This window comes from Oncorhynchus clarkii, chromosome 9, assembly GCF_045791955.1.
Source record: "Oncorhynchus clarkii lewisi isolate Uvic-CL-2024 chromosome 9, UVic_Ocla_1.0, whole genome shotgun sequence".
In the NCBI taxonomy this organism is placed as follows: Eukaryota; Metazoa; Chordata; class Actinopteri; order Salmoniformes; family Salmonidae; genus Oncorhynchus; species Oncorhynchus clarkii.
This window is the reverse complement of record NC_092155.1, coordinates 10,184,824-10,205,627: the sequence shown is the minus strand read 5'-3', so window position 1 is coordinate 10,205,627 and position 20,804 is coordinate 10,184,824. Positions and strand designations below refer to the sequence as shown.

The 20,804-nt window shown below is 49.4% G+C and overlaps 1 protein-coding gene across 1 annotated transcript in view; it reads right to left on the bottom strand.

Annotated features, from left to right (window-relative positions):
- The window catches only part of LOC139417081 (urea transporter 1), a 32,127-nt gene extending 11,886 nt beyond the window's left edge, over nt 1-20,241 (bottom strand). The window contains exons 1-5 of the mRNA XM_071166329.1: nt 20,118-20,241; nt 18,403-18,592; nt 15,743-15,871; nt 13,770-13,959; nt 10,285-10,432 (exon numbers count right to left, since the gene is read on the bottom strand). Of these exons, the coding sequence (XP_071022430.1) occupies nt 10,285-10,432; nt 13,770-13,959; nt 15,743-15,871; nt 18,403-18,592; nt 20,118-20,241 (781 nt within the window). The remainder of the gene's footprint in view (nt 1-10,284; nt 10,433-13,769; nt 13,960-15,742; nt 15,872-18,402; nt 18,593-20,117) is intronic.
- Nucleotides 20,242-20,804: the final 563 nt, after the last annotated feature.

Below are 20,804 nucleotides of genomic sequence, written 5' to 3'. Positions count from 1 at the left end.
TCGAATGCTGAGCAGTTGCCATACCAGGCTGCAACCGGTCAGGATGCTCTCAATGGTGCAGCTGTAGAACTTTTTGAGGATCTGGGGACCCATGCCAAATCTTTTCAGCCTCCTGAGGGGAAAAGGCGTTGTCGTGCTCCTCTTCACAACTGTCTTTGTGTGCTTGGACCATGATAGTTTGTTGGTGATGTGGACACCAAAGAACTTTAAACTTTCTACCCTCTCCACTACAGCCCCGTCGATGAGACTGGGGGCCTGTTCGACCCTCATTTTCCTATAGTCCACGATAATCTCCTTTGTCTTGCTCACGTTGAGGGAGAGGTTGTTGTCCTGGTGCTACATTGCCAGGTCTCTGACCTCCTCCCGATAGGTTGTCTCATTGTTGTCGGTGATCAGGCCTACCACAGTTGTGTCGTCATCAAACTTAATGATGGTGTTGGAGTGGGTGAGGAGGGGACTGAGCACGTACCCCTGAGGGGCCCCTGTGTTGAGGATCCGTTTGGCAGATGTGTTGTTACCTACCCTTACCACCTGGGGGTGGCCCATCAGGAAGTCCAGGATCCAGTTACAGAGGGAGGTGTTCAGTCCCAGAGTCCTTAGCTTAGTGATGAGCTTTGTGGGCACTATGGTGTTGAACGCTGAGCTGTATTCAATAAACCGTATTCTCTCATAGCTGTTCCTTTTGTCTAGGTGGAAAAGGGCAGTGTGAAGTGCGATTGAGATTGCGTCATCTGTGGATCTGTTGGGGCAGTATGTGAATTGGAGTGGGTCTAAGGTTTCTGGGATGATGGTGTTGATGTGAGCCATGACCAGCCTTTCAAAGCACTTCATAGCTACCATTTAGGCAGGTAACCTTCACTTTCTTGGGCACATAGACTATGCTGATCTGCTTGAAACATGTAGGTATTACAGACTCTTGTCCTGAACCCACTCCTGTGTTGTCTTAGCTGTGTGCTTAGGGTCGTTGTCCTGTTGGAAGGTGAACCTTCGCCCAGTCTGAGGTCCTGAGCACTCTGAAGCAGGTTTTCATCAAGGATCTCTTTGTAATTTGCTCCATTCATCGTTGCCTTGATCCTAACGAGTCTCCCAGTCCCTGCCGCTGAAAAACATCTCCACAGCATGATGCTGCCACCACCATGCTTCACGGTAGAGATGGTGCCAGGCAGGCTTGGCATTCAGGCCAAAGAGTTCAATCTTGAGAATCTTGTTTCTCATGGTCTGAGAGTCCTTTACGTGCCTTTTGGCAAACTCCAAGCTGTCTGTCATGTGCCTTTTACTGAGTGGCTTCTGTCCATGTGCCCTTTACTGAGGAGTGGCTTCTGTCCATGTGCCTTTTACTGAGGAGTGACTTTTGTCCATGTGCCTTTTACTGAGGAGTGACTTCTGTCCATGTACCTTTTACTGAGGAGTGACTTCTGTCCATGTGTCTTTTACTGAGGAGTGGCTTCTGTCCATGTGCCTTTTACTGAGGAGTGGCTTCTGTCCATGTGCCTTTTACTGAGGAGTGGCTTCCGTCTGGCCACTCTACCATAAAGGCCTGATTGGTGGAGTGCTGCAGAGATGGTTGTCCTTCTGGAAGGTTCTCTTATCTCCACAGAGGAACTCTAGAGTTCTGTCAGAGTGACCATTGGGTTGTTGGTCACCTCCCTGACCAAGGCCCTTCTCCCCCCGATTGCTAAGTTTGGCCGGGTGGTCAGCTCTAGGAAGAGTCTTGGTGGTCCCACACTTCTTCCATTTGATGGAGGCCACTGTGTTCTTGGGGATCTTTAATGCTTCAGAATTGGTTTGATACCCTTCCCCAGATCTGTGCCTCGACACAATCCTGTCTCTGAGCTCTACAGACAATTCATTCGAACTCATGGCTTTGTTTTTGCTCTGACATGCACTGTCAACTTTGGGACCTTATGTAGACAGGTGTGTGCCTTTCCAAATCATGTCCAATCAATTTAATTTACCACAGGTGGACTCCAATCAAGTTGTAGAAACATCTCAAGGATGATCAATAGAAACAGGATTCACCTGAGCTCAATTTGGAGTCTCAGAGCAAAGGGGGTGAATACTTATGTAAATAAGGTTACTAGTCCAGCTCTCTAACCAATCTTTAAGAAAATCTTAAAACCTCTTGTCATTATGGGGTATTGTGTGTAGATTGATGAGGAAAAACATTATTGAATCCATTTTTAGATTAAGGCTGTAACGTAACAAAATGTGGGACAAGGGAAGGGGTCTGAATACTTTAAAAATGCGTTGTAGAGAGAGAGGGCGTGAAATGGAGAGAACTTATCACTGAAAGATAAAATAGACTACACACGCACACACAAATGTATAAGTATGAGCACACACACAGATACGCAGACAGACACACACACACGTATATTCAGGGTCGTAACCATGGAAACCTCGGAGATTGAGTGTAGGAAAAATAATCGATGTAGGTTACGGATATCCAATGACGCAATGGCGTTTCCCGACACAAACACACACACACACACACACACACACACACAAACACATACACACACATACACACACAGACACACACACAGACCAACCGAGCTCCCAGACAAATCAATACTATCATCCAGACTTATTTATATCTAACAAAGTAACCAGATATACATACAGACAGACGGACGGACGGACAGACAGACAATCTTGAAGAATGTTTGGGAGACGAGTGCTAACATAACCGATTGATTATCTAGTTATCTAGTCACTATCCTGTTGGTTATCTAGTCACTATCCTGTTGGTTATCTAGTCACTATCCTATTGGTTATCTAGTCACTATCCTGTTGGTTATCTAGTCACTATCCTGTTGATTATCTAGTCACTATCCTGTTGGTTATCTAGTCACTATCCTGTTGGTTATCTATTCACTATGCTATTGGTTATCTAGTCACTATCCTATTGGTTATCTATGCATTGGAGTCTATGTATTGTAGCTGTGTGCCAAGAGAGGGCCGCCCACCTGTCACGCCCTGACCATAGTTTACTTTGTATTTTCTATGTTTTGATTGGTCAGGGTGTGATCTGAGTGGGTATTCTATGTTTCATGTCTTGTTTGTCTATTTCTATGTTCAGCCTGATATGGTTCTCAGTCAGAGGCAGGTGTTCGTCATTGTCTCTGATTGGGAACCATATTTAGGTAGCCTGGGTTTCACTGTGGGTTTGTGGGTGATTGTTCCTGTCTATGTGTTTTTCACCAGATAGGCTGTTTAGGTTTTCGTTACGTTCTTCACGTTCTTTATTTTGTAGTGTTTGCATTGATTCGTGTTTTACGTTTGTTCATTAAAACATGGATCGCAATCTACACGCTGCATTTTGGTCCGATCCTTGTTCTACCTCTTCATCAGAAGAGGAGATAGAAGAAAGCCGTTACAGAATCACCCACCACAAAAGGACCAAGCAGCGTGTCAACAGGCAGGAGCAGCGCGAGGAGACGCGCAATAAGGATTTCTGGACATGGGAGGAAATCCTCGACGGGAGAGGACCCTGGGCTAAACCAGGGGAGTGTAGCCGCCCAAAGGTGCAGCAGGAGAAGAGGCAACAGGAGCAGCCCAAAGAGGAGGTATGGACATGGGAGGACGAATTAGAAGGAAGAGGACCCTGGGCTCAGCCAGGAGAATATCGCCGCCCCAAAGAAGAACTGGAGGCGGCGAAAGCTGAGAGGCGCAGATATGAGGAGGCAGCACAGCGACGCGGATGGAAGCCTGAGAGCCAGCCCCAAAAATTTCTTGGGGGGGGGCTAACAGGGAGTATGGCTACGCCAGGTAGGAGACCTGTGCAGACTCCCTGTGCTTACCGGGGGGCTAGAGAGACCGGACAGGCACCGTGTTATGCAGTGGTGCGCACGGTGTCTCCAGTGCGGGTGCATAGCCCGGTGCGGTATATTCCAGCTCCACGTGTCTGCCGGGCTAGATTGAGCGTCGAGCCTAATGCCATGAAGCCGGCTCTACGCAGCTGGTCCCCAGTGCGTCTCCTTGGGCCGGCTTACATGGCACCAGCCTTGCGCTCGGTGTCTCCGGTTCGCCTGCATAGCCCAGTGCGGGCTATTCCACCTCGCCGCACTGGCAGGGCGACCGTGAGCATTCAACCAGGTAAGGTTGGGCAGGCTCGGTGCTCAAGAGCTCCAGTGCGCCTGCACGGTCCGGTTTTTCCAGTACCACCTCCACACCCCAGCCCTCCGGTAGCAGCTCCCCGCACCAGGCTTCCTGTGCGTGTCCTTGGCCCAGTACCACCAGTGCCAGTACCACGCATCAGGCCTACAGTGCGCCTCGCCTGTCCAGCGCTGTCGGAGCCCTCCTCCTCTCCAGCGCTGTCGGAGTCTCCCGCCTGTTCAGAACTGCCAGTTAGCATAGAGCTGCCAGTTAGCATAGAGCTGCCAGTTAGCTTAGAGCTGCCAGTTAGCAAGGAGCTGCCAGTCTGCAAGGAGCTGCCAGTCTGCAAGGAGCTGCCAGTCTGCATGGAACTGCCAGTCTGCATAGAGCTGCCAGTCTGCATGGAGCTGCCAGTCTGCAAGGAGCCGCCAGAGCTGCCTGTCTGCAGGATGCCGCCAAAGCTGCCAGTCTGCAAGGAGCCGCCAGAGCTGCCAGTCTGCAAGGAGCCGCCAGAGCTGCCAGTCTGCAAGGAGCCGCCAGAGCTGCCAGTTAGCATGGAGCAGCCAGGGCCGCCAGTCAGCATGGAGCAGCCAGGGCCGCCAGTCAGCATGGAGCAGCCAGGGCCGCCAGTCAGCATGGAGCAGCCAGGGCCGCCAGTCAGCATGGAGCAGCCAGTCAGCATGGAGCAGCCAGAGCAGCCAGTCAGCATGGAGCAGCCAGAGCAGCCAGTCAGCATGGAGCAGCCAGAGCTGCCAGTCAGCATGGAGCAGCCAGTCAGCATGGAGCAGCCAGAGCTGCCAGTCAGCATGGAGCAGCCAGTCAGCATGGAGCAGACAGAGCTGCCAGTCGACCAGACTCTTCCAGATCTGCCAGTCGTCCAGACTCTTCCAGATCTGCCAGTCGTCCAGACTCTTCCAGATCTGCCAGTCGTCCAGACTCTTCCAGATCTGCCAGTCGACCAGACTCTTCCAGATCTGCCAGTCGACCAGACTCTTCCAGATCTGCCAGTCGTCCAGACTCTTCCAGATCTGCCAGTCGTCCAGACTCTCTCAGATCTGCCAGTCGTCCAGATTCTCCCAGATCTGCCAGTCGACCAGATTCTCCCAGATCCGCCAGTCGACCAGATTCTCCTAGATCCGCCAGTCGACCAGATTCTCCTAGATCCGCCAGTCGACCAGATTCTCCCAGATCCGCCAGTCGACCAGATTCTCCCAGATCCGCCAGTCGACCAGATTCTCCCAGATCCGCCAGTCAACCAGATTCTCCCAGATCCGCCAGTCGACCAGATTCTCCCAGATCCGCCAGTCGACCAGATTCTCCCAGATCCGCCAGTCGACCAGATTCTCCCAGATCCGCCAGTCGACCAGATTCTCCCAGATCTGCTAGTCGACCAGGATCTGCTGAAACCGCCAGCCAGCCAGGTTCTGGTAGTTTCTACTACCTGCCTGGGCTTCCTCTCAGTGCTGAGCTTCTTCTCAGTGCTGAGCTTCCTCTCAGTGCTGAGCTACCTATCTGTCCCGAGTTACCTCTGTCCCGAGCTGTCCCTCTGTCCCATGTTATCATTGTGGTGGGTAACCTATTTAGGGACGTTTAGGAGGGGGATTAAAACTGTCATGGAGTGGGGTCCACGTCCAGCGCCAGAGCCGCCACCGCGGACAGATGCCCACCCAGACCCTCCCCTATAGGTTCAGGTTTTGCGGCCGGAGTCCGCACCTTGGGGGGGGGGTACTGTCACGCCCTGACCATAGTTTACTTTGTATTTTCTATGTTTTGATTGGTCAGGGTGTGATCTGAGTGGGTATTCTATGTTTCATGTCTTGTTTGTCTATTTCTATGTTCAGCCTGATATGGTTCTCAGTCAGAGGCAGGTGTTCGTCATTGTCTCTGATTGGGAACCATATTTAGGTAGCCTGGGTTTCACTGTGGGTTTGTGGGTGATTGTTCCTGTCTATGTGTTTTTCACCAGATAGGCTGTTTAGGTTTTCGTTACGTTCTTCACGTTCTTTATTTTGTAGTGTTTGCATTGATTCGTGTTTTACGTTTGTTCATTAAAACATGGATCGCAATCTACACGCTGCATTTTGGTCCGACTCTCCTTCGTATGAAGACGAAACTCGTTACACCACCAAAACTCAGGGACCAGGCAAGGAGGGCATTAATCAGAGAGGCAACAAAGAGAACAAAAATATAACCCTGAAGGAGCTGCAAAGCTCCACAGCGGTGATTGGAGTATCTGTCCATAGGACCACTTTAAGACGTACACTCCACAGATCTGGGCTTTAGGGAGAAGTGGCCAGAAGTGGTGGCAGCATTATGCAGTGAGGAGGTTTTTCATTGGCAGGGACTGGGAGACCTGTCAGAATAGAAGGAATGATGGATGGAGCTTAATACAGGAAATTCTGGAGGGAAACCAGTTTCAGTCTTCCAGAGATGTGAGACTGGGATGGAGGTTCACCATCCAGCAGGACAATGACCCTAAGCATACTGCTAAAGAAACACTTGAGTGGTTTAAGGGGAAACATCTAAATGTCTTGGAATGGCCTAGTCAAAGCCCAGACCTCAATCCAATTGAGAATCTGTGGTATGACTTAAAGATTGCTGTACACCAGCGGAACCCATCCAACTTGAAGGAGCTGGAGCAGTTTTGCCTTGAATAATGGGCAAAAATCCCAGTGGCTGGATGTGCCAAGATTATAGGGACATGCCCCAAGAGAATTGCAGCTGTAATTGCTGCAAAAGGTGTCTCTACAAAGTATTGACTTTGGGGGGGTGAATAGTTATGCACACTCAAGTTTTCTGTTTTTTTGTCTTATTTCTGGTTTGTTTCACAATAAAACATATTTTGCATCTTCAAAGAGGTAGGCATGTTGTGTAGATCAAATGATACAACCCCCCCCCCAAAAAAATATATTTTTAATTCCATGTTGTAAGGCAACAAAATAGGAAAAATGCCAAGGGGGTGAATACTTTTGCAAGCCACTGTAGGTGGCAGATGAAGAGACTTGATTCAATGACCAGACGCAGGTTGATGTTAATTGTCATAAGTCTGGAGGCAGAACTGAGCGGTTTCTGCTAGAAGCTATTCCCATCCCTTGACTTATATCACATTTTGTTATGTTGCATTAAGAATGGATTAAATATATACTTTTTCTCACCCCACGATTTATTTTATTTATTTATTTTATTTTTATTTCACCTTTATTTAACCAGGTAGGCAAGTTGAGAACAAGTTCTCATTTACAATTGCGACCTGGCCAAGATAAAGCAAAGCAGTTCGACACATACAACGACACCGTGTTACACATGGAGTAAAACAAACATACAGTCAATAATACAGTATAAACAAGTCTATATACGATGTGAGCAAATGAGGTGAGAAAAGGGAGGTAAAGGCAAAAAAAGGCCATGGTGGCAAAGTAAATACAATATAGCAAGTAAAACACTGGAATGGTAGATTTGCAATGGAAGAATGTGCAAAGTAGAAATAAAAATAATGGGGTGCAATGGAGCAAAATAAATAAATTAAATACAGTAGGGAAAGAGGTAGTTGTTTGGGCTAAATTATAGGTGGACTATGTACAGGTGCAGTAATCTGTGAGCTGCTCTGACAGTTGGTGCTTAAAGCTAGTGAGGGAGATAAGTGTTTCCAGTTTCAGAGATTTTTGTAGTTCGTTCCAGTCATTAGCAGCAGAGAACTGGAAGGAGAGGCGGCCAAAGAAATAATTGGTTTTGGGGGTGACTAGAGAGATATACCTGCTGGAGCGTGTGCTACAGGTGGGAGATGCTATGGTGACCAGCGAGCTGAGATAAGGGGGGACTTTACCTAGCAGGGTCTTGTAGATGACATGGAGCCAGTGGGTTTGGCGACGAGTATGAAGTGAGGGCCAGCCAACGAGAGCGTACAGGTTGCAATGGTGGGTAGTATATGGGTCTTTGGTGACAAAACGGATGGCACTGTGATAGACTGCATCCAATTCGATGACAAAGTGACAACATGTTTTTATTTATTTTTGCTAATTAATTGAAAATGAAATACAGAAATATCTAATTTATATACGTATTCACACCACTTTGCAATGACATTCCTATTTCCTCTCCTCCTTCTCCCCTTTTCTATGACATTCCTATTTCCTCCCCTCCTTCTCCCCTTTGCTATGACATTCCTATTTCCTTTGATCATCCTTGAGAATGTCACTACAACTTGATTGGAGTCCATCGGTGGCCAATTCAATTGTTTGAACATGATTCAGACAGAATCACAACTGCCTGTATAAAGGTCCCATAGTTGACAGTTCATGTCAGAGCAGTAACTTTACTGTGTCCAAGGACCTATCTGTAGATCTGAGATATTGTAATGAGACAAAAAGTGCCTTCGGAAAGTATTCAGACCCATTGACTTTTTCCAGATGTTGTTATGTTATATGTGGGGGATTGGAAATGAAGCAGACAATTACATTGATGGAAGCTACAATCTGTCTGCAATATTAAAGCTGAACTACCCCCCCCCCCTCGCCCCATACCCCCAGCTGAACTACCCCCCCCTCACCCCAGCTGAACCCCTCCCCCCCTAGCTGAACTACCCCCCTCCCCCAGCTGAACTACCCCCCCTCCCCCCAGCTGAACTACCCCCCTCCCCCCAGCTGAACTACCCCCCTCCCCCAGCTGAACTACCCCCCTCCCCCCAGCTGAACTACCCCCCCTTCCCCCAGCTGAACTACCCCCCCTCCCCCCAGCTGAATTACCCCCTCCCCCAGCTGAACTACCCCCCCACCCCCAGCTGAACTGCCCCCCCTCCCCCCAGCTGAACCGCCCCCCCCCTCCCCCCAGCTGAACTCCCCCCTCCCCCCAGCTGAACTCCCCCCTCCCACCAGCTGAACTACCTCCCCTCCCCCCAGCTGAACTACCCCCCCCTCCCCCCAGCTGAACTACCCCCCTCCCCCCAGCTGAACTACCCCCCTCCCCCCAGCTGAACTACCCCCCTCCCCCCAGCTGAACTACCCCCCCCTCCCCCCAGCTGAACTACCCCCCCCTCCCCCCAGCTGAAATACCCCCCTCCCCCCAGCTGAACTACCCCCCCTCCCCCCAGCTGAACTACCCCCCTCCCCCCAGCTGAACTACCCCCCTCCCCCCAGCTGAACTACCCCCCTCCCCCCAGCTGAACTACCCCCCCCCCCCTCCCCCCAGCTGAACTCCCCCCCTCCCCCCAGCTGAACTACCCCCCTCCCCCCAGCTGAACCTCCCCCCCAACAGAAATAAATAAATAATAATACATTACGTACAACAGACCACGTATTCACCCTGCTCACCCTGCTCACCCTGCTCACCCTGCTCACCCTGCACACCCTGCTCACCCTGCTCACCCTGCACACCCTGCTCACCCTGCTCACCCTGCTCACCCTGCACACCCTGCTCACCCTGCTCACCCTGCACACCCTGCTCACCCTGCTCACCCTGCTCACCCTGCTCACCCTGCACACCCTGCTCACCCTGCTCACCCTGCTCACCCTGCTCACCCTGCACACCCTAACTGACAAAAAATAAACAAAAAAGCTTTTGACTCAATTTGGCATGAGGGTCGGCTATACAAATGGATGGAAAGTGGTGTTGGGGGAAAAACATACAACTTTATAAAATCCATGCACACAAACAACAAGTGTGCGGTTAAATTTGGCAAAATACACACACGTTTTTTTCCACAGGGCCGTGGGGTGAGACAGGGATGCAGCTTAAGCCCCACCCTCTTCAACATATATATCAACGAATTGACGAGGGCACTAGAACAGTCTGCAGCACCCGGCCTCACCCTACTAGAATCTTAAATCAAATTTCTACTGTTTTTTGATGATCTGGTGCTTCCGTCCCTAACCAAGGAGGGCCTACAGCAGCACCTAGATCTTCTGCACAGACCTGGGCCCTGGGCCCTGACAGTAAATCTCAGTAAGACAAAAATAATGGTGTTCCAAAAAAGGTCCAGTTGCCTCTCTCTCTTTCTCTCTACCTCGCCCTCCTTCCGAGGAGCTTATTAATCATAAGAGAGAGAAAGAGAAAGAGAGAGATAGAGATAGTCTACTCCACAGTGTGCCAGCATGACAGTTGGTTTTAACTGTTTCTTTTATCTTTATCAAACCTCCTGTCTCTGAATGAACAGCATGGAGACAGACAGCACAGCTAAGTTATCCTACTCACCTGCGAGTGTGCCGGCCCCAGAGCCCAGTAGGGCGTGTGAGCCCAGTAGAGGTGAGTAGAGCAGCGTCGCTCCCAGGATCAACACAGAGGGGCCCAAGTCCTCACAGGCATAGATTTGACCCACACCCAACGGCACCCCCTGCAGGAGCTACAGGGAATTACACACGCAAACGCACACACGCGCACACGCACAAACACACACACACACACACACACACACTCTTAAAAACAGATGCACACACATATAATGTGTCCGTATCCCAAAAGGGCACCCTATTCCCTATGATGTGCACTGCTTTTGACCAGGGTCCATACTGTAAGTAGTGCACTATATAGGGAATACGGTTCCATTTGGAATGCAGTCTCTGTGTTCTAGTGCTGGTGCCAAGGACATGCCAGTGAATTTCCACACCCATCACCACCACCCATACAAACACCCTAATAGTGAGATGTGAGTGGTTTCCATGGCGACGGGATAAATGCACCTGCCTGTTGCTGTGATGTATCTTTACTTACAAGATCATAATGATATCACTGCTGCAGGCTGGCACAGTTCTCTCTCTGTCTCTCTCTACCTCTCTCTCATCTCTCTCTCATCTTTCACCCCTCTCTCTCATCTCTCATCTCTCATCTCTCTCTCTCTCGTCTCTCATCTCTCATCCCTCTCTCTCTCGTCTCTCATCTCTCACCCCTCTCTCTCTCTCGCATATCTCTCATCCCTCTCTCTCTCGTCTCTCATCTCTCATCCCTCTCTCTCTCTTTCAGTCTGTCTTTGTCTCTGTTTTTCTCTGTCTGTATTTGTCTCTGTTTCTCTCTGTCTGTCTTTGTCTCTGTTTCTCTCTCTCTCTGTCTATCTCTCTCTCTGTCCCAATGTAAAACAATGACAGAGCAGCGTAGGTTCCCAGGTGCCTGTGGTTCTCTCTCTCTCTCTCTCTCTTTCTCTCTCTCTCTCTCCATGTGTGAGAGTGTGTGTGTGTGTGTGTCTATAATAAGAATAAGCACAGGGAGAGAGAGAGAGAGAGAGAGAGACGGAGAGAAACAGAGAAAGAGCTGAGGAGATGTAGCCTAGTCGGTGACAGAGAGGAAGAGAGAGGACTGGAATTTGAATAAAAGAGAGATGAGATCAAAGGAGGGGAAGTTGGCAAGAGAAGAAGAAAAATGTCTATGTTATGTTCTAAGAAGAAGAAATGTCTATATTATTTTGGAACTTCCGTGAGTGTAATGTTTATTGTTTATTTCACTTTTGTATATTATCTACTTCACTTGCTTCAACAATGTAAACATATGTTTCCCATGCCAATAAAGCCCCTTGAATTGAAATTGAATTGAATTGAGAGAGAGAGAGAGAGAGAGAGAGAGACAGAGAGAGAGAGAGAGAGAGAGAGACAGAGAGAGAGACAGAGAGAGACAGAGAGAGAGAGAGAGAGAGAGAGAGAGAGAGAGAGAGAGAGAGAGAGAGAGAGAGAGACAGAGAGAGAGAGAGAGACAGAGAGAGAGAGAGAAAGAGAGAGAGAGAGAGAGAGAGAGAGAGAGAGAGAGAGAGAGAGAGAGAGAGAGAGAGAGACAGAGAGAGAGAGAGAGAGAGAGAGAGAGAGAGAGAGAGAGAGAGAGAGAGAGAGAACAGAAAAAGATGAGGGGCATTTGAGATGTAGTGAAACTACTCTCACATGGATGGACATCATGATGTAAATAAATCATCTCTATTTAAGCCTACGTTTTGGATTTGTTCAGAGTACTCTTATACGGAAAGAACATATCCTTAGGCCAGTTTATATGTGATCTAATGCACTGGCAACATAGGAACTCTCCAACAAGCTTGCTATGTTGTGGCTCGTCTCATAGAGTTGGATAGAGGACTGTTTAAGCACATGTTAACCCTCATTGGTGCTGCCAATGCTGTCACATTATAAATTATGGAATTAGCTGTCTAGTTCATCTCTATAACCTTTTCTAAACTGATTTGAAAGACCTCGCTGTCTGAAAGTCCTTCTTCCATAATGCTTTCACCTAGCCTGTCTTTACAGAACAACGCAGATGAAGGAGATGAGATGAGGAAAGAAAGAAAGAGAGGAGACGAGGAAATAAAGAAGGAGAGGAGATGAGGACAGAAAGGAGAGTAGACAACGGAAAGAAAGAAGGAAGGAGATGAGGAAAGAAAGAAGGAGAGGAGACGAGGAAAGAAAGAAAGAAGGAGAGGACACAAGGAAAGAAAGAAAGAAGGAGAGGACACAAGGAAAGAAAGAAAGAAGGAGAGGACACAAGGAAAGAAAGAAAGAAGGAGAGGACACAAGGAAAGAAAGAAAGAAGGAGAGGACACAAGGAAAGAAAGAAAGAAGGAGAGGACACAAGGAAAGAAAGAAAGAAGGAGAGGACACAAGGAAAGAAAGAAAGAAGGAGAGGACACAAGGAAAGAAAGAAAGAAGGAGAGGACACAAGGAAAGAAAGAAGGAGAGGTGACAACGGAAAGAAAGAAGGAGAGGTGACAACGGAAAGAAATAAGGAGAGGAGACGAGGAAAGTAAAACACTTTAGACTATTGACAGGGGATACGTTCCCAGAAGGCACCTGTTGACTGAGTCACAAACGGAACCCTATTTCCTATAGTACACTACATTTGACCAGATCGCTATGTCAGAAGTACCCTTGCCAAGTTGTTATTTCTCCTTCCTTAAAGTCATCATCCCATCTCTGCTCAGGTAGTAGCAGCCAACCAGCCTGCCAGACCATCTAATGCTATCTCTGTGCTCCCCATACTGTACTGTCTGTAGTCATCCTATTTAGCTACAGTAGACTAGCCGCAGAGCTGATTGACCAAATCATTTGACTAGTTCTTCAAAGTAGATAAGGCGTACTTTCACAAACTATCTCTGTCCCTCTCGTCTTGTGTTGTGTACATTCCTCTCTCATGCGATCTGTGTGTATCTAATTTAATGAAGCAGGCGTAAGTGGCACAATGGATTATGGTCATTGTAGAGAAATTACCACGTTTCTGCGCTGAACTAGATTGAATATTTTCTTCATTAAAACTACAACTCCTTTCAGCCCAGCGTCCCACATAGTTCTTGACTTGATTTCCCTCTAGAGAAACGGTGCGTAGGGCTTCACACAAAAAGAACAGAACTAAATTAAATTCAAGTAATTGAACCGACATCGGTCAATTAGTTGTTTATCATAAACTGGGCATTTCGAGCCTGAATGCTGATTGGCTGACAGTTGTGGTATATCAGACCGCACACCACGGGTATGACAAATCATTTATTTTTACTGCTCTAATTACGTTGGTAACCAGTTTATAATAGCAAAAAGGCACTTCAGAGGTTTGTGATATTTGGCCAATCTACTACGGCTAAGGGCTGTATCCAGGCACTCCACGTTGCATCGTGACTAAGAACAGCCCTTAGCCGTGATATATTGCCCATGTTGGTTAATCTCTCAGCACCACGTGTTGCCCACCCCTCTTCCTTCCCCTCTTCCTCTCTCTCCTACCTGAGTGAGGCTGAGCTGGGTAGCATTGCTCTCTAGCTCCCCTAGTGGTGTGGCAGGGTGGTGAGGGTAGTAGGGGTTAGAGGAGCCAGTACAGGCCAGGTAGAGCAGGATCACCATGTTGAAGGGGAACACAGCCACAGGTAGGTCCCACTTATCTAGCAGGGGAGCCAGGCCACTGTAGAGGAACGTACTGCGGGAAGAAATGTACTATCAGGTCACTAGAGGAACGTACTGGGGGGAGAAACATACTATCAGGTCACTGTAGAGGAACGTACTGGGGGGGGGTTACTATCAACATACTGTAGAGGAACGTACTGGGGGGAGAAACATACTATCAGGTCACTGTAGAGGAACGTACTGGGGGGGGGTTACTATCAACATACTGTAGAGGAAAGTACTGGGGGGGGGGTTACTATCAACATACTGTAGAGGAACGTACTGGGGGGAGAAACATACTATCAGGTCACTGTAGAGGAACGTACTGGGGGGGGGGGTTACTATCAACATACTGTAGAGGAAAGTACTGGGGGGGTTACTATCAACATACTGTAGAGGAAAGTACTGGGGGGGGTTACTATCAACATACTTTAGAGGAACGTACTGGGGGGTTACTATCAACATACTGTAGAGGAACGTACTGGGGGGGGTTACTATCAACATACTTTAGAGGAACGTACTGGGGGGGGGTTACTATCAACATACTTTAGAGGAACGTACTGGGGGGGGTTACTATCAACATACTGTAGAGGAAAGTACTGGGGGGGGTTACTATCAACATACTGTAGAGGAACGTACTGGGGGGGGGTACTATCAACGTACTGTAGAGGAACGTACTGGGGGGGGTTACTATCAACATACTTTAGAGGAACGTACTGGGGGGGTTACTATCAACATACTGTAGAGGAACGTACTGGGGGGGTTACTATCAACATACTTTAGAGGAACGTACTGGGGGGGGGTTACTATCAACATACTTTAGAGGAACGTACTGGGGGGGGTTACTATCAACATACTGTAGAGGAAAGTACTGGGGGGGGTTACTATCAACATACTGTAGAGGAACGTACTGGGGGGGGGTACTATCAACGTACTGTAGAGGAACGTACTGGGGGGGGGGGGGGGGGGGGGGGTACTATCAACATACTGTAGAGGAACGTACTGGGGGGGGTTACTATCAACATACTTTAGAGGAACGTACTGGGGGGGGGTTACTATCAACATACTTTAGAGGAACGTGCTGGGGGGGGTTACTATCAACATACTGTAGAGGAAAGTACTGGGGGGGGTTACTATCAACATACTGTAGAGGAACGTACTGGGGGGGGGTACTATCAACGTACTGTAGAGGAACGTACTGGGGGGGGGGGGTTACTATCAACATACTGTAGAGGAACGTACTGGGGGGGGTACTATCAACATACTGTAGAGGAACCTACTGGGGGGGGGGGGTACTATCAACATACTGTAGAGGAACGTACTGGAGGGGGGGTGTACTATCAACATACTGTAGAGGAACGTACTGGATGGGGGGGGGGGGGGGGTGTACTATCAACATACTGTAGAGGAACGTACTGAGGGGGGGGGGGGGGTGTACTATCAACATACTGTAGAGGAACGTACTGGGGGGGGGGGGGGTTACTATCAACATACTGTAGAGGAACGTACTGGGGGGAACGTACTGGGGGGGGGGCGTACTATCAACATACTGTAGAGGAACGTACTGGGGGGGGAGTACTGGGGGGAACGTACTATCACAAAATATCGTGAAATATACACAAAATACAGACACAAATAGGTGTGTGGTGGACACACAAAAAAATATGAATATGTAATTAGTGTCTATTTCACAATAATCTGTGATAGTGTGCTGCAAGGACATATTTGAATATGTTTATACATGAGAATGAAAACAAAGACATTGTGTGTGTGTGTGTGTGTGTGTGTGTGTGTGTGTGTGTGTGTGTGTGTCTCACCTGGTAGCTCCCCCCAGAAAGACAGGCAGTAGCAGCCACCAGTACCAGTCTCCTGCAGAGCTGCACACCCCCATCAACAGAGACACCAGCATACCATTGAACCCATGGAGACCTCCGGATACCTCCTCACTATGAATACACACACACACACACACACACACACACACACACACACACACACAGAGAGAGAGAAGAAAAGGCAAAACACATTGTAAACAAGAATTTGTTCGTAACTAACTTGTCTAGTTAAAACTTCTACAGGATCGGTGGGTCCCCTGAGGGAATGTTGAGCTAACGTAGGCTAATGTGATTAACATGAGGTTGTAAGTAACAATGAAATGTCTAGTTAAATTAAGGATACATTAAAATATAATAAATAAATATACAGGCAGATATTTGACAAGGATATGCCTGTGTTATGTCTCGTGTATGTGTTTGTGTCTCTGTGTGTGTGTCTCTGTGTGTGTGTGTGTGTGTGTGTGTGTGTGTGTGTGTGTGTGTGTGTGTGTGTGTGTGTGTGTGTGTGTGTGTGTGTGTGTGTGTGTGTGTGTGTGTGTGCGTGGAATTCCACTTTTTTGGCTCATTTCCATACAGGATTTACCCCAGTGTTTTACCTAAAAGGCTCAGACTTATTTACATAACAATGGCTCCTGTAAACTTTCACAGTTTCTCACAAAGCAACTGTTTTGATGATGCAGAGGTTGCTGATTCTGCTCTTCACAAGTCCTCAAAGTCAACCCTAGCCATGGAAACACAACTTCCCTAGTATAAGATAAGAGTGTATAGACCAATGCATATACTGATGTTAAGGTTGAAAATTCAGCCAGGTCAGCCGTGATACAAGTCAGTGTTCGACGTCCGTCTGAGGACGTCGGGAGATGATGTGGAAACCGGCCACTAGGGGCAACAGTGAGCGCTGTTACCTTCTAGTAGGTTCTGGTTTTGGAAACCGGCCACTAGGGGCAACAGTGAGCGCTGTTACCTTCAAGTAGGTTCTGGTTTTGGAAACCAGCCACTAGGGGGCAACAGTGAGCGCTGTTACCTTCTAGTAGGTTCTGGTTTTGGAAACCGGACACTAGGGGGCAACAGTGAGCGCTGTTACCTTCAAGTAGGTTTTGGTTTTGCTAGGCCGTTGTGGCGGATGGGTGTAAGTATCTGCCTCTGATTCCAAAGGTTACAAGTTCAAATCCAGCAGTAGAAAGATGTTTTTGTTTTAAGTCTATCCCAAGCCTTACCTTAACCATTCAGAGTTAACGCCTAACCTTAATCATTTGGAGTTAATACCTGAACTTAACCTTAAATTTGAAATTTGACAGTTGGAACAACTTTGAAATGTTACGCTTGAGAAATATGGATTAACGTCTAACATTCTGAATACACCGCTCCCGTCGTGTGCACTCGCGTTGCAAAATAAATGTACACATGCATGTTATTAAATAGGCCTGACGGGCCGGCCGAGACATGGGAGTCGGACAAGCTGGCTGAGGCGTGGAAGTCCGACGAGCTGGCTGAGGCATGGGAGCCTGACGATCCCGCTGAGGTGTTTGAGTGACGAGCCGGCTGAGGCATGGGACGATCCCGCTGAGGCGTGGAAGCCTGACGATCCCTCTGAGGTGTTTGAGTGACAAGCCGGCTGAGGCGTGGGAGCCTGACGATCCGGCTGAGGCGTGGGAGCCTGACGATCCGGCTGAGGCGTGGGAGCCTGACAATCCCGCTGAGGTGTTTGAGTGACGAGCCGGCTGAGGCGTGGGAGCCTGACGATCCGGCTGAGGCGTGGGAGCCTGACGATCCCGCTGAGGTGTTTGAGTGACGAGCTGGCTGAGGCGTGGGAGCCTGACGATCCCGCTGAGGTGTTTGAGTGACGAGCTGGCTGAGGCGTGGGAGCCTGACTGTCCCGCTGAGGTGTTTGAGTGACGAGCTGGCTGAGGCGTGGGAGCCTGACGATCCCGCTGAGGTGTTTGAGTGACGAGCTGGCTGAGGCGTGGGAGCCTGACGATCCCGCTGAGGTGTTTGAGTGACGAGACGTCTGAGGCACGAGATCCTGACAAAACGGCTGAAGCATGATGTGGGAGGTAAGCCTGATGAGCCGGCTGTGGTGTGGGAGCCTGACGAGCTGGCTGAAGCATGATGTGGGGTGGGAGCCTGCCGAGCCAACCGAGGCAAGGACACCTCAGCTAAGGCGTGGAAGCCCCAGACCCAGTCCAGGTGAGTCCAATGAGTGCTGATGCGCGTAACCTTGGTTAGCGCGCACTGCGCCCGGCCCGCCACAGGAGTCGCTGGTGCGCGATGAGACAATGATATCCCTACGACGCTAGGCCAATTGTGCGTCGCCCCACGGACCTCCCGGTCGCGTACGGTTACGACAGAGCCTGGGCGCAAACCCAGAGTCTCTGGTGGCACAGCTGGCGCTGCAGTACAGCGCCCTTGACCACTGTGCCACCTGGGAGGCATGTCAGCATGTAATTCTGATGTGAGACTGTGAGAGCTCGTAGGAAAAGCATCATGTGTGTGTGGCGTTTCTGTGTGTGTGGCATTTCTGTGTGTGTGTGTGTGTGTGTGTGTGTGTGTGTGTGTGTGTGTGTGTGTGTGTGTGTGTATATGTGTGTGTGTGTGTATATGTGTGTGTATATGTGTGTGTATATGTGTGTGTGTGTTTGCACCTGTCCTGTCCTATGATAACAGCAGTGAGTGTAGAGGTCAGTAGACCCAGGGTCCCCAGTAGAGCCTGCCAGGGGGAGGCCCAGACCAGTGCTCCCAGGATCAGAACACCACTCAGGGGGTTGTTGGCCAGGATGACCCTGGCTACACCCCGCATGCTCCACTCAAACAGCTGGAAAATGAAGGCCTTGTCTGGAGAGAGGGAGGAGGGGAGGGAGAGGAGTGAGGAGGAGAAGTGGGGGAGAGGGAGACGTGTGAGGAGGAAAAGTGGGGTAGAGGGAGAGGGGTGAGGAGGAGAAGTGGGGGAGAGGGAGGAGGAATGAGGAGGGGAAGTGGGAGAGAGGGAGAAGGAGAGGGAGAGGTGTCAGGAGGAGAAGTGGGGGAGAGGGAGGAGGAATGAGGAGGGGAAGTGGGAGAGAAGGAGGAGGAGAGGGAGAGGGGTGAGGAGGAGAAGTGGGGGAGAGGGATGATGAGAGGGAGAGGAATGAGGAGGAGAGAGATGGAGAGGGGTGAGGAGGAGAAGTTGGGGGGGAAGAGGAGTGAGGAAGGGGAGGAGGAGTGAGGGAGAGAGGAGGAGAGGAGGAGTGGAGGTGTGGGAGAGGAGAGGAGGAGAGGGAGAGGAGGAGGGGAGGAGAGGGAGAGAATAGGAGGAAGGGGAGGAGAGGAGGAGAGGGAGAGGAGGAGGGGAGGAGAGGGAGAGAATAGGAGGAAGGGGAGGAGAGGAGGAGAGGGAGAGGAGGAGGGGAGGAGAGGGAGAGAATAGGAGGAAGGGGAGGAGAGGAGGAGAGGGAGAGGAGGAGGGGAGGAGAGGGAGAGGATAGGAGGAAGGGGAGGAGAGGAGGAGAGGGAGAGGAGGAGGGGAGGAGAGGGAGAGGATAGGAGGAAGGGGAGGAGAGGAGGAGAGGGAGAGGAGGAGGGGAGGAGAGGGAGAGGATAGGAGGAAGGGGAGGAGAGGAGGAGAGGGAGAGGAGGAGGGGACGAGAGGGAGAGGATAGGAGGAAGGGGAGGAGAGGGGGATGAGGGAGGGGAGGAGAGGGAGAGGATAGGAGGAAGGGGAGGAGAGGATAGGAGGAGGAGGAAGGGGAGGAGACGATAGGAGGAGGAGGAAGGGGAGGAGAGGGGGAGGATAGGTGGAAGGGGAGGAGAGGATAGGAGGAGGAGGAAGGGGAGGAGAGGATAGGAGGAGGAGGAAGGGGAGGAGAGGGGGAGGAGAGGATAGGAGGAGGAGGAAGGGGAGGAGAGGATAGGAGGAGGAGGAAGGGGAGGAGAGGATAGGAGGAGGAGGAAGGGGAGGAGAGGATAGGAGGAGGAGGAAGGGGAGGAGAGGGGGAGGATAGGTGGATGAAGTTGCGACACATTCGTTTTACTTCAAGTCATAGATTCTATTGGAAGTCATGTGACAATTTGGTTAACTATTTTTTTCGTCAGCTATAAGCCACATTTTAAATTGTTTTCTACAATCAATAACTAAGATTCTCCTTTTATTTCAATTTGATTCCTTTCAACAGGTGTTGTCATAGGGACATTGATCTGTCTCGGACTGTCAGAAACGACCTTTTCATTGACCTTTTGGCAGTTTTGATTTGAATGAACGATGTCAAGTATTTTAGCCTATTTCAGTATTTCAGTTGTATTGTATTTCATCCATTATGTTCATGGCATAAAAGGTAAGTAACACCATTTGACTATAAAGAGAAGAAGAAAGACATAACTGTACCCTCCATGTACTGGCTGAAGTGCATCATGTCTCCAGTGCAGTAAACAAGACCGTTAACAAAATGCTGGCGCATGCCGACTGTCCTCCGGTTCGACTCCGGTTTGGCCTTGTCCTCGACCCACATCCTGACACAGCGTTAACAGCAGATGGTGACAGCAGCCGGCAACCCCCTGTGTGTCCACGCTTCCGGAGGCTTCCGCTCTCTTTCTCTCTCTCTCTCTCTCTCTATTCTCCTCTTCCTCTAAGGCGAGGGTTAACGAGATGACTTATAAACCGGACAGCCAGATAAAGCATTACTGACTGGACGCGCACACACACACACACACACACACACACACACCGAACACCAAAGTCCACAACATTACGCAAAGAACTTTAATATGGATCATATCTCTCTCTATTTCAATATTTATTTATCTCTCTTTTTCACCTCTCTTTGTTCAGTAACTCGTTCAGTCTTCAGTATTGTGTTTGCAGTGTGAATGTGAGATAGAGGTGTTTGTTATCTTTGTATGGTGTGTTTTGACTAGTTATCAGCTTTATGGTCAACGAGCTGTGATATGAGTCTTTACTAGTTATCAGCTTTATGGTCAACTAGCTGTGATGGGAGTCTTTACTAGTTATCAGCTTTATGGTCAACTAGCTGTGATAGGAGTCTTTACTAGTTATCAGCTTTATGGTCACCTA